Here is a 13,790-nt window from a genome sequence, read left to right as displayed (position 1 = left end):
CACCATTTACAAGGCAGAGAAAGGAGTTTCCTGCTTTTACTGGCGAAGCCTGTGGGTGGAGTTAGAGATGAGCTGAATTCGCAGCACCTGGCATGTAATCAGTGGGGCTGGGGTCATTAACAGGTTAATGAAGATAAATAACACCAGACACTAAACCCTACAATAAACAACGTCACCCCCTGTTTGTTTTTAGGGGAAAACCGTAAAGAAAAGACAAAAAGATCCTTTAGGGTAGGTGCCATCTGTATATACATGAAGCCCACCAGACAAGCAATGAAGACATGACCTTGCAGACGATGTTTCTCTGTGATTTTATAGCCCCATCGGATCCCCTTCTCTGTTTGCACAGTGGGGTAGGAGGCTCGGACCCTTCTTTGACACCTGCTCTGGAGAAGTGTAATTGCACCAGCTCCAGAGAAATCATCTCTAATTCCCACTGGAATAGATGGAAACAAGCTTCAGACCTGCAGTGCATTAAACCTGATGTGAAATTAAAGCCAATACTTTGGGGTTTACCCAAGAGGGTTAAAACCGGTGGATGTCCACAGTCTGAAGAAGTACATTCACTTAACAATTGCACTTATTTTACTGTTTATCTGTGAACAGAGAATTTATTGCCATTTAATACATGCTTAAATTGGAAAAGAAAGCAGCATCCCTGCAGCAGAGGCTCACCTGAAATACATCAGCCAAGCCTGTCTCCCCTTATTAACAAGGACTTGGGTCTGAGGAGCTAGTTACTGTGGAAGTGCATACAGCCCCAAGGAAAGAAAACTCACCTAGGACAACGTTTACTTTCCCTTCTCCACTGTCTTTCTAATTCCCTGACCAGAACTAGTATTTATTTAGCAATTTAGACACCATCCAAGTAGTTCTATTGTTATGCACCAGGCCCAGCAGCTGCATTAGGTACCAGTCCCAGCAAACCCAGCACTTTGCACCCACTTGCAGCACAAGAGCTTCGAAGGGTTATTCCACCTGTACTTTAGCACTCTGCTGTGATTTTTGCCTTTATACCATGAGCCATTATCATAAAGAAGTGCTGAAAGACATACTTGGCTGTCAGTGTGAGGGAGAGCAAGACTGAGTCCCTCACCTTCACTGTAGCTGCTTAAACTAAAGGGGGGGATTCAGGCTTGAATTTAAGATATTTATACCTGTGGTTTTGTCCCTGAAGAACAGCAATTAAAAGGATATATTGCACATGTAATACTGAGGCTGCAAAGCAGCCCACTTAAATGAATAGACAGAGACCATTTAAGTTAGTGGGAAGTACTCCTTTAAATCCCAGAAGGCAGAGCAGATCGTTTGCTTTCAGCTAAGTTTAATGGAATCTATTTGAAAAACAGTGGATATCCTTCAAAAAGCTGAGTTAGTGCATTAAAAAGAGGGTTCATTTAACAAGACTTGGGTACCATCTCAGAGTGTCTCCACTGAGCCCCATCCAAGCCAGTCTTGAACACTGCCAGGGATGGGGCAGCCACAGCTTCTCTGGGCACCCTGTGCCAGCGCCTCAGCACCCTCACAGGGAACAGCTTCTGCCTAAGAGCTCAGCTCAGTCTCCCCAGATCAGGTTTTCCTCGCTAAATAAACCCCATTGACAGGAGCTCTCTGCAGCCCAAGGCGATGCAAGCCTCTGCCCAGCACAGCCGAGGTTGCAGCTCTGTGCCTTGAGGTGTCACCCTCGGCCCTCGCATGGCCAGGGCAGTGGGAACTGCACCCCAAAGGCTGCACCCAGGGGCCGCGGTGCAGGGTCCTGCCCGGCATGGCCCAGCGCTGGTGCCTGCAGTTCTCTGCTTGCCTTTTCCATCTGCCCCACTCTTTCCAGGCACTGGGACTCCCACAAGCACCAGCAGATCCCTGCCTGGCTCTTTTGGGGTGAATTCATTGCTTTTATTTATTATTATTTTTCATCTTCCTTACTGATAGAATATTTTATTATGGATGGCCTCCATTCATACATAATATATACATCAGATTTATACAACCAACCTCCTTTGATGTGAAAAGCATCCAGATGGTTTCATACTAATGTGCCTTTACAGAGGGAGGGTCGAAACAAAAATGACAGAAAAACGTTTCCTACCTGCCATGAAAGCCTGCAGGCGGATGAGTTTCAAAATGATGCTTAAAAACACATGAAGCCTCTCATTTTAGTTTTAGATATGTGTACTCTAACTGACAGAGCAAAGCTGTGATTGAGGTGTGATAGGTCTTCATCAGGGTACACTGGGAACACCAGTGACACAGCTTTCCTCTGCTGTGTGCTGATGTACCTAGCATAGAATCAAGGAATGGTTTGGTTGGAAGGGACCTTAAAGCTCATGCAGTTCCAGCCCCCCTGCACCTTCCACTGGAGCAGCTTGCTCCAAGCCCCTGTGTCCAACCTGGCCTTGAGCACTGCAGGGATGGGGCAGCCACAGCTTCTCTGGGCACCCTGTGCCAGCGCCTCAGCACCCTCACAGGGAAGAGCTTCTGCCTAAGAGCTAAATACATTTGTTCACATGTGCTTGCATGTGTGAGTACACATGGGACTGTGCACAAGCACATGGGTACGCAGCTATACGCACATATGTGGTGGGCACGCATAAGTGCACACGTTCGTACACGTGTTGTGTGTGTGCATCAGCAGCGGGGTTGCTCTCCAGCCTTGCTCTCCTGCCCTTAAGCCCAGGGAAGGAAACAGGGAATTCTCTTGCGGGTGCAACCCTTGTACATACAATGCCAGGGAAGGGATTATACCAGGGATTAACATTTTAAACTCCCCTACCAGACCTACTCCCTCAAAGATCCTCCAGCCGGTAATCGTATTACTGTCCCTGGGATTACTGCGTTCCTGAGTTCTAACCTGAATTTGGGGGTGGTTCAGTGAGAGCTGCCCCCAGCCCCTGCACACCCCACACTCAGGAGCTGCCACGGTTGGGTTTTATTCCTTTTCTTTATCCATTCCCTCTGTTCCCCCCGCCGTGGCCGCGAGAAGACTCCACGAGCGCTTTTCTTGTCGCCTGCCTCCTCCTAATTCCCAGTAATTTATCCCGTATTAAAACTCCCTTAAGGAAGAATGGCCCGGGATCCAACACCTGCTATGCAAATGGCAGCAAATCCCTTGGGCCCCTGTGGCGGGGCGATGAGGACCGGGGGCTGCCGGTGGTCCTGGAGCATCCTCCTCCCCTGACCACAAGACCCAGAGCTCCCCCCACAAGAGCTCAGGCTCAATTTCATCCCACCCTTACGGTGCTTCAATACTTCCAGGTTATCTTTATATCATTGCAGCAAATACAAACTAAGCATAAAAGCTAAGCAGAATTATTGATATGGAAGGTATAAAAGAAAACCCGAGCATCTCAGCATGCAGTTGAGCTTCCTGCTTCGCACTTTGTTTCATCCACAGGGCAGCCAATGAATTTTGTCCCTTTCTTTTAGGAGAAGTGTTCTAGCTTCAATTAACAAAATACAAATCAACACAAAGAGGGGGAAGAATGGGCGGGAGAAGGTGGAGGGGGAGCAAAAAGAGAAGAAAAAGCTCTTGCACAATGAGGTGGTGGGGGGAAAGGGGGCTTGTTTCTCGGAGGTGACATCCTAATCTCATTTTTCCCAGTTAATGTGGGAGCCAGAAGGCTGGGGAAGGGCCAGGCAGGGAGCGTGCCCCAGCAACGTGACCGCATTGGGAAGGTTCCCCTTTTTCCTTGGATAACTCGGATTAGGGTTGTTGAATCCTCAAGCAGCCGGATGCATCCCAGGGCACCTGCGCCCCACTCTGGGTCCAGCCCAGCTTCCTGGGGGGGCAGAGAGCACGAGGACCCCTCACAGATGCCTCCATCTCCACGCTTTCTTCCCGTGGCCCTTTACCATGATCATATATTTCCCAGCCCTGAGCGCTTGACTGACACTCGGGCTATTATCCGGGGAGATAGATTGTTTGGCCTGAAGATGCATTGTTTGGGCTCCTCATAAAAGAAACAAGTTAAATGCCGCAGCTACCACACACCAAAATGACTCCTCCTGGCCATAAAACCAGTGGGACAAGGAAGTGGTTGTAGGAGTCAAACATAATTGATGCTCAGAAAGATGTTATAAATAATCTGCGCCGAGTCCTCTCTCATGTGCCTCAAAACCACAGAAAGTGGAGCTGGGGGGGGGGGGGGGGGTGTGTGTTTCTCTTCCCTCTTTATCTCCCCTTGAATTCAAGAGCATAATACACCGTGAGCACCAATAATTGATGTATGTTATAATTCTTCATTACCCTATCAGTAGTCTGGGAAAAGGGGAAGAAAAGAAAATGCCAGAAAGTTATGGTAAAACTTAAGATGCGACAGAAGTAGCTTTCTTTGCTCATGCTGTGAGTGTTTGAATAAGAAGAATGTCCCTGCACTGTAACAAGCTAAAAGAATGAGGAAGACAAAGGATTTCACGAAAAAGGTTTAGATAGAAGACAAGGCAAGTGAAACTGAAAGGAAGGGGAAAAAAACCATTTACAATGGAACAATGCGTGTACTAATCGCTTTGATATATTATACAAACCCAAAGACCCAAAACATTGTGTAATTATTTATAAATGACTTCTCCACTCCTGTGTATAATACCGCAGAAAGAATAAAACTGCAGGCTACTCTCTAAACTATTTCTAAATAGACCTGGCTCAAAAGGAAGCAGAAGTGTTTGAAAAAAACATAATTAATGGTTGATTTTATGGTTGTCTCATTAAAACATTTTAATTACAACAAACAAAATACATTTGTGCTTGCGGGGAACAATCGGTTACCTACTCGCCCCCCCTTCGCCTTCCAGAAAGAAGGAAAAAGTTACATCAAACATTTAAAACCTGGAAATGAAACATTCCCACTATTTCTACAGAGCCCCTGGGAGGGGTTGAGCCCTGGCTATGGCTCCCAGGCACTTGTGTGGGATTTCAGAGTGGATTTGACTCCTTTGAACCAAGACCCTCCCTGGAACTTGGGGATGTTCCCAGCGATGCCCCCATGCTCCCCTCCTGGCATGTGGCCTGAAGCCTCATACTGACCACAGGCAGGTAGGGAATAGGCCAAATCCTCTATAGATGAAGCCATTGCACTGCTCCCAAGGCATTTCCCCATGGTCTCCGTGCTGGCTGAGATCCCTTTCAAATACGGAACTTCCAGGGCTGTCCATCAGTGAGCAACCAAGGATTGAACCCCTGAACCCTCCGGTAGCCTCGGGCTGGGAGCTGTAAACTGCCTCTGCTCAAGCCACGGGTCCCAGGAGCACAGCACTGTCTGTCCATCCATACACTCACAGCCCTTGCCGTGTCCCCAGCCCAGGATGGACAAGCTCTGCACCATGCCCATGCAAGCACGGGGACAAGCTGCCCATCAAGCCACCTTCTGGTTTTCCATCTATTTTTATCATTCCTGCTGCATCGACCTGGGGTGAGCATCGACCTTTCCTCCTGCAAGGCACTGGGTCAAGCTCTCTGCTCTCACCGTGATGGCTTGGCCACCAGCCACACTGCCTCCCCAGATTCAGTTCAAAGCATCTTCCCCAAGCAGTGATGCCTATTTACTGTGGCCATGCTTTCAAACAACAAGGGAGCAAAAAAGCAGTATTCTCCTGGTTGGTGTGTTGTTTTGACACCCATCCCAACATTAGTTTATGCTCTTGCGTGCTAATGTAACAAAACACAGAGTTTGGTGAGCTGTACTGACCTGCAGCTTAAGCCTTGAAAAATAATGAAGCATATCTAGCTTCTCTGAAGCATCTTCCAGCTGCATGAGCAGTTCTACTGTGAACCTCTCACCTCCATGCTTGGGGAGAGGAGTGGTGCCAACACCTCCATCATCCAAATTCCAGTCAGTTTTTGAATGTGAGGCTTATTTCTAATGTAGAGATTTATTTACCTTTTCAAGGTACAATAAACCCCTACCAGGGAATGGCATCATCTCATGGACCACCTTCTTCCTTGCTGGAAATGGACATCCAGAGAGCAATGCTGAGCACTGACAGCCTTCACTGTGAGCACTGCTGGCACCTGGGAGCCTTGTGGCACCTTTCCTCCAACAGCCTTTCCTCCACCTTTATTTACTAATTCCTCTTTCTGGAGCCCAGCCATGAGCAGGACCCAAGGCAGGATGTCCCAACACAAGGGCACAGGAGCCAGCTTCATGCTTGAGGCCTCACCAAGGCTCAGGAGATAAATGCACTGGAGGGAAACATGCCCGCAGTAGTTTGCTGTGATTTCAGATAAGCAGTTTGTCATCCGAGGTAGTGAAGGATGGGCTGATCCAGCTGTGCTTTTACAGTTTCCATGGTCAAAAATGCCATTTGAATAATGTTCCCTCGTCTTTTTAATTTTCAAGCTCTATGAGGTGTCTCAAAGCAAATGGGGTTTATGGCAAGCTTCCTTAGGGCTCAAAATATGAAACTAATAACACCCACGAGCCCATCTGAGCCTAGAGGCACTTACATCAAGGTGGAGGAGCTAATATCAAAGACTAAAACTTAGACTAAGGCATCAGTGAGATGCTGGGAACGCATTCTGTGCTCCTGGAAATCAAAGGTCCTGTTTCATTTTGGGAATTCTTTCTTTTCCCAACCCTAGAAAAGTTCACAGAACTTCTGCAGCTGACTCCCATAGGAGCAGGCCCATAAGGTGTAAGAGCTATTATCTGTGCTGGCTGAATAATTTATCTGCAAAATTAGTAGACTGCCTGCGATAGAAAGGGTTGAATTATTCATCGGGAATAAATTATCCGAGATATTTAGCACTTCTTTCTGTTTGCGAAGGCTTCCTGAAACAATTCTGGTTCTGTGAATGCATTCGTTATTCATAAGTACGCAGTGAATAGATTATGCAAACAAATTTCAGCCTATGGGTTGTTTGTGAAACAGTCACTTCAGCTCCGGCTATTCATGGCTGTGACTGATCACAGAGACACATGGTGCTCTCTCCCCTCCTTGATTGGAGCACAAACTTTTAAAACAAGAGAATAACAAATGACAAAGTGCAAATGATGGATAAGGACTAATGAATAATGCGCTTTCACTGCAAACCTGCAGACAAGTGATCGGTTGTGCCAAAGTCTGCGGAACTCGAGGGAATCATAAACATTTTAATGAATAAACTATTGACTGCTCAAAGACACCTCCACAAAAGGCAATCAAAGTGCTGCAGACGACACCAGTTTATAGCGCTATATCCAAAGAGCACGGTAACAGAAGTTTAACACTTTTTGCCATATGCTTCCACAACCTTTACGTTTTGGTGCCTTCTGACTTTCTCCTGGTTCATGTTGGATATTTCACTGCTGATGTCCGCCTGCTGACCGACCGAGGCCTCTAACCGTGCCATCACTTAAGGGCATGAGTAACTCAGTGAAGTGGAACTACTTAGCACAGAGAGTCGTTTATGCATGCACGGGCCCTAAAAACATCAGCCTGATTGCAGGTCTGGTGATGGAGAGAGCTCAGTCCCTCCAGCCCAACAACCCAGCCCCGTTAGATGCTTATACTGCACATCCAAGCTCTGGGGGTGCATAAAGGTGTTAAAACACACAAAGTGAGCTGATGCTGGAAGACTGTTTCTGGTTTGAGACTCGTTAATATTCATCACACAGGGCTCTCAGGATTGCTCACTTCTGTGCGATCTTCCTGGCACGCAGGAGGTTGATCAGGGGTGTTTGCTGGTGTCAGGGATCATCCTGAAGTGAGGAGGGTGGAAAGCAGAAGGATTAACGCTGATCCCGAAGTCCTGTCTTAAAGAGTTAAAGGGTTAAAGAGTAGTTGCTATGAACTTAAAATACGGAGATACAGGCAATAACTTCCGCTGTTGCTTTTCCCTGTTTACCAAAGGCATAGGAGGAAATCACAGGAGAGGGAATGAACCTTCCTTTGGTGCAAGTGGAAATCACATAAACACATATGAGTTCAGGTACAGAAGTGTAAAAGTGGCTATTGATGGATGACGACACTGAAAACCTTTCAGAGAGGCAAGTACTTGAGTGCTGACAATGGCGCACTTACAGCACTGACAGTGGGATGCTCTAAGTGTCAGAATGAGGAAACCTTTTAGCCACGTATGAAACTGTGGCTTCCCAAAGAGCTAAACAGTGATACCCGGGCACTTCGTGGGGATTAGCAGAGGGAAGGAGAACTTCACAATGAGAACAGCACTGTTCTTTGTTTTTATCCAGAGATGAAGAGCTGCAGGTATACATTCACCCCACTGAAGTTTGCAAAATGAGTGTAAATTGCGATTTTTAGCTTTCTGAACACCTGCAAAACCCTTTCCAAAGTGAAGCACCCAAAAAGCCAAAGCAGGTGTAAATTCCTCTGAAACACCGCAGGGACAAGACCTGTGACTTCAAGTTTTATCACTTCAGACCGTATTCACTTTGAAAACTTTGTTGGCAAGTTTGTTCCTGGAGTTTTCTCCGAATCGAGGATGCGCAGAACAAACTGCAAGGTGCAAAGAGAACCCGAAGAAATCCTGCACCAGATTCTGGCTGCGGGACAAAATACGGGTCGTCCTTTTAAGCTCATGCCAAGCGCTTGTGGTCAGCCCAGGATAACGGCTATGGGCAGCGCAGACCAACCCCTTGTGGCTAGCCCGGACTAACCCAGTGACCCCTCCACCTCCGCGCAGAGCACCGATCCCCCCCCGCCCCGTCCTGCTTTGTGTCCGATCACCGCCGTCCCTCTCCGCTCCCGCACAGGGGGACAAAAGCTCGGGGAGGGGGGGTCGGGGTGTCCCCCTCCCCCCCCCCCCCCCTCATCCCCCGGGGCCGCGGCAGATGCGCGGCTGGCCGCGGTAATTGCGGGCACGCTCCGGAGGGCGCGGCGCACGGGGCCGACCTGCCGCCTCGGCGCGGCCCCGCGGGGCGGCCACGGGGCCATTGTCCGCCCGGCGCTATAAGTACGGGCGGCAGCGCCGTCGTGTGCCAAAGCCGCCGCTCACACGAGCGGATCGCAGACCGCAGCACTTCAAAGACAAGAGCGGTCGCGTGTCCCCGTTCCCCGTCCCCCCCCCCCCCCGCCCCGCCTCCCCCGGCGCTCGCTGGGCTTTTCTTTCCTCTTTATCTTTCCTTTTTTGCTTTCCCGCACCCGCGGGGCCCGCGCTGCCTCCCCCCGCAGCGCCAACCTTCGCCTTTCTTTCCTCTCCCATCTCTGTGTTTTTATACCGTTATTTGCTGTCACCGCAGCCCGGGGAGTGCCTTTCCATGTGAGTACGGGAGCGCCGGCACCTGCGCGGCGCGGTCCCGCCGTGCCAAGCACCGCCACCCCCAGTGGTTATTCCTCTATTTTAACCCCTTCCCCGTCCGCTTCGCACCTTTCCCTTCTTTACTCCCCCCCAACCCTTCCGCCCCGTCCCGCGCAGTGACAGCAGCTCCGTGTTCTCTCCTCGCAGGATGCCCGCGGACGCGGCCAGCAGCGGCGCGGAACCTCCGCGGGAACGGCGGCGGCGGCGCGGGCGGGCGCGGGCGCGCACCGAAGCGTTGCTGCACACGCTGAAGCGCAGCCGGCGGGTGAAGGCCAACGACCGCGAGCGGAACCGCATGCACCACCTCAACGCCGCCCTGGACGAGCTCCGCAGCGTCTTGCCCACCTTCCCCGACGACACCAAGCTCACCAAGATCGAGACCCTGCGCTTCGCCTACAACTACATCTGGGCCCTCTCCGAGACCCTCCGCCTGGCCGAGCAGTGCCTCCCGCAGCCCCCCGCCTTCCGCGGGGCCCCCGCGCCCCCAAGCCCCGGCAGCGACGCCGGGTCCTGGCTGTCCAGCGCCTCCCCGTCCGCCCCTTCGCTCTGCGCCTCCGCCTCCGGCCCCAGCAGCCCCGCCACCTCCGAGGACTGCGCTTACGCGCCCGCTGACGCCCTGCGCGGCTTCTGCGGGCTGCCCGCGGCCCCCGGCGCGCCCTGCCGCTAGTGCCGCCCGGTTCTCCCCTCCCGAGGGCTGCGGGTGATGGATAAGGGAGGAGGGGTCTCCCTCCGTTGCACTTTCCACCACCCTCCCGTCTCCATCCCTATCCCCCCGACCCCCGCCTCGCCTCCCGTGCGCCTCCGAAAACCGGGATGAAAAGCGACAGATTTGCTGCCGCAGACGAGGTGAAAAGTCAATTTTACAATTTGTAGCTCTCCGGCGAAGAAAAACGAGCATGAAAATTTGGTTTGAACGCCCTGACAATGCCATGAAAAGGCTTAAGGGGCCGATGCGGCCCGGGGCGCAGCGCGGGGCTCAGCGCATCCCACACACCCCCCTCTTTCCCCCTGCCCGCACCCGGGGGCCCAGCACCGGCCTCGATGGGACCCCCCCCCTCCCTTCCTGCCCGCCGGACAAGCGGAGGGGCTCATGCATTATAGATGCTGACCCCCAGCGCGGCGGCCTTGCTTTAGAGCAGGAGCAGACACGGGGTATTCAGCGACCGGGCCAGATAGCGGTTTAATTTATTCAAGATGTTCTTTCATATGAAAATTGTATTTTTGTACATAAAGAGCTTTATTCTATTATTATGCCTCTTATCAAAGTGGGGGTTTGGTTTTGTTTTTAAAAGAAATTGTACTTTACCGTGTAAATAAAAGTTTTAACGTTTGTACTGAATTTCAGCAATGCCTCTGCAGTTTCGTTTCCTAAGCCCATCAGAAGGGTTTTTGCTCCTCAGAAGGAGGCTGGGGTGGAAAGGAAGGGTTTGTCCCAGTATGAGCTGGTGTTTTGGACACCACACTGACCACAGACATGTGCAAACATCAGCTGGTCCAAGTCTCATAGAGAAGGGATTTGACACCCGTTTAGGATGCACAGGCAGAGAGCAGTGCCAGTGTTCAGGGTTGCCCTTGCCATGGTCCATGAGAGGAAATGTTGGGGGTTTTGGGGCAAGGAGAGGATGCTGGACCCCGGAACAGGGTGCAGAGCTCATAGCTTCGCCTAAACCTTCAGTGTTAGGGGAGCTCAACTGCCAGGAGCTGCCCTTTTTCCTCAAGGCACACGGTGGGATGGAAGCTCTGCCCATTTGCTTCCATGCAGGGAGAGGAGAAAGGGTGGCCAGAGGCTTTGGCAGCAGCCCTGGTACAGCTCTGGCCCTCAGCTAGAGATTGGGGGTGCCAAGGAAGGCCCTCGCCTCCAGGGAATCTGCTCCACTGTTGGGAAACCCCAGCCTTTCCTTTCCCCTGCATTTGTGTGCAATGGGGGAGCCCTCTGACCCCCAAAATCCTACCTGGCTGAAGGGCTTCTATTCTTTATGTCTCCCCTCTCCAGCATTGCTCAGCACTCCCATATTGCATTAGGCACACAGACACCCTTAGAAGTAACAGTTTTATCCTCTCTGCCCTGTTCTATGGGGAGAATGAGGCACTTCAGCTGTGTCCCTCCAGCAATCTCTAAAACACTGGTGAATCAGAGATGTATGGGCAGTTAATGTGGTTGGTATCTGTGGGGAAAGAAGGTGGATGCTTGGATATATGGTGCTGTAGAAGCCCAAATAAGCCAGCTTTAACACATCTCAGATGGGACACTGAATGGATTGGGTTCCATTTTATTATGCCTCAGTTTCCCATCCGTAAAACTGGGGCACGACCATCCCCTCACATCATCAGTGAATGCAGTGATTTCATTAATCAGAGCTTGAGAATACTCAGATGGTCAGGGCTGCTGTAAAAGCCCAGGAAGAGATTCAGTCCTTAGGACACTATCACATACTGCACAGGGAAAAGAGGCAGACTGCAGACACTGAAAGTGTTAGGCAAAGCCCTGAGAAGCTGTTCATCTCGCAGGCAAAATCTCTGCCTGAAAGTCAGCCCTCCTATGTAGTGAAGAAGGTGGAGTTATCAAAACTATAACATGGGTTCAGATCGCTGCTGCAAAAATTAGAAGGAAAGGAGAAGAATTAGGTTTGCACCTCAATAGCAGCATTTTTGAGTGCCCAAACCTGCAATCTTTGCCTTAACATAGTTTTCACATGCTTCTCTATACACACACATCTCTGTGTCTCAGTTAGTCTAAATGCTGTGAAGGAAACGGCATCATTTGGAAACCCTAATAGCAGAGTAATTCTCATATTAATTAAAGACACCATCAACCAGTAGAGGCCAGTTGCTTAATGGTGTCCTGTTAAAGAAAAGAGATTTGTGAAATCTAATTCTGGCAGTAACAGGTCTTGATCTGTGACGCAGTGAAGCTTTGCTTGCACCTGCCCTTGAAAGCCAGGAGGTTTTGTATGGAGTAGCCTCCAGGGGCTGAAATTTAGTACAGTCCATGGAGACGGAAGGTCATCTAAAGTCACTGGGTCCCAAGACACTGGACTTCAATCTCAAAGAAGAAACCCCCCTCCAAACTTCAAAATATCCTCTATTCTTTTGTGTTTTCTTCGCTGAGCAGAGCTCTGTGGACATTATGCAGTCTATAAAGACCATACATCTACCAGGACGCAGTGTATGATGTTAATGTTCCTAAATGGGCAATGAAAGCTGCAAACTGCGTGAGGATACAATTAGATTCATACATTAACATGAGTCAGAGAACAGTTTCTCCCCCGAGCGGTGATAGGTTCAGACATAGTTGAACAAATCTGCCGCCGGGACAGATGGAATGCCTATATTCAGAGGCTGCAGGACCAACCTGCACCCCCGTTTACAACAAGGGGGTCTGTATTTATTTCTGTCAAAAGAGTGGTTTGGTGAATTGACAGGGAGCTGGAACAGGCTTCCCCCACTGCAAGCAGGCAGCTTGTTCTAATTGCACTAAAATAATCTCTTAGCACTCATACAGGGAGGAAAAAAAATAGCTGACTGAAATGCTTGGATGGATTAAATCATTGGCAAATCTTTGGAAATACTACATAATAACATGGTAAAAAAGATCTATAAGCAGGCATCAATCCCAATCCCACTGAAACCAGCAGTAAAACCCATTTTTGCCTTCAGGAATAACTGATATAAACTGATTTTGAGTCTTGGCACTACATTACATGCATGTATATGCATTTCTTTCCTCCCTGCTGATAGGTGTTGGTAATCCTTTATCCTTGCTGGAACCAAACAGCCACCTCCAGGGCATGCAAGCATTAGGGACCCTCTGCCAGGAGGCTCTGCAAGTCCTTAGGTCTCACTTAATTCCCCTTTAGTTAGGAGAGAAAGTCTGAGATGGCCCCATAGATAGGGCATCCCTGCTAGCTGGTAAATGGGCTTCCTGCACAGCCTTTCTCCTCAAAACAACTGAGTTTATCCCACTTTCTCTCTGCTGAGATTTACTGTGGAGAAACAAGAACGTTACCAACTATAAGATGCTCATCGTGACAGGGCCCGAAGCATCCTCACAGTACTGGAGCTACTTTGTTCCAGTACTTTCCATCTGCTTTGAAGCTTTGGAGAATCTCTGTGAGTTACCTGTGCTCAAAAAGTGAGCAAATAGCTGCAAATCCAAAGCTCTGTACAGGCCTCAGTAACAAGCATTTTCTGCACTTCGAAGCCCTGTTGCGCTGTCGTCCCTGCTGGGGTGAGGCTCAGACAATGCTTGGGGTTTAGCTGTTAACAACAGCATCCTCAGAAGGATTTCTATTATTGGGTGTCAATCTGTTGTAGATTTTGATTTTACTCTGTACATGATCTGTAAAATACAGTCTGCGCCACTACCTGTGAGCACATGAAACTTAATACTATAATTATACATCTCTGGGGCTCAAATGCCCCATTAAGGCTGATTTGTATAGTGGGGAGAGATTATCAGAACAGAAGCAGGTGAGGACTAATTTACAGGAGCTTTTTTATTGGCGGTGTATGCAATTAAAAGACATCATCTGGAGGGGCAGAGCTGCTGAGGACCAAG

At 49.7% G+C, this 13,790-nt stretch overlaps 1 protein-coding gene across 1 annotated transcript; it reads left to right on the top strand.

Annotated features, from left to right (window-relative positions):
* The first annotated feature begins 9,380 nt into the window (after window positions 1–9,380).
* On the top strand, window positions 9,381–10,594 carry NEUROG1 (neurogenin 1). The gene has a single exon (XM_061351989.1). It carries the CDS (start codon window positions 9,381–9,383, stop codon window positions 9,897–9,899), a length of 519 nt encoding a protein of 172 aa, XP_061207973.1. The 3' UTR covers window positions 9,900–10,594.
* The last annotated feature ends 3,196 nt before the right edge of the window (window positions 10,595–13,790 follow it).

Source organism: Neopsephotus bourkii, unplaced genomic scaffold (assembly GCF_033783945.1).
Source record: "Neopsephotus bourkii isolate Nb327-2 ecotype Australia unplaced genomic scaffold, CSIRO-AGI_Nbou_v1 NB_620, whole genome shotgun sequence".
NCBI classification, from domain to species: Eukaryota; Metazoa; Chordata; class Aves; order Psittaciformes; family Psittacidae; genus Neopsephotus; species Neopsephotus bourkii.
Note: the sequence above shows the minus strand (reverse complement) of the source record. Positions and strands in the feature narration are given on the sequence as shown.

What these genes read in the sequence shown, in the direction of transcription:
- NEUROG1 (XM_061351989.1), top strand. Translation starts at nt 9,381, where the DNA reads ATGCCCGCGGACGCGGCCAGCAGCGGCGCGGAACCTCCGCGGGAACGG.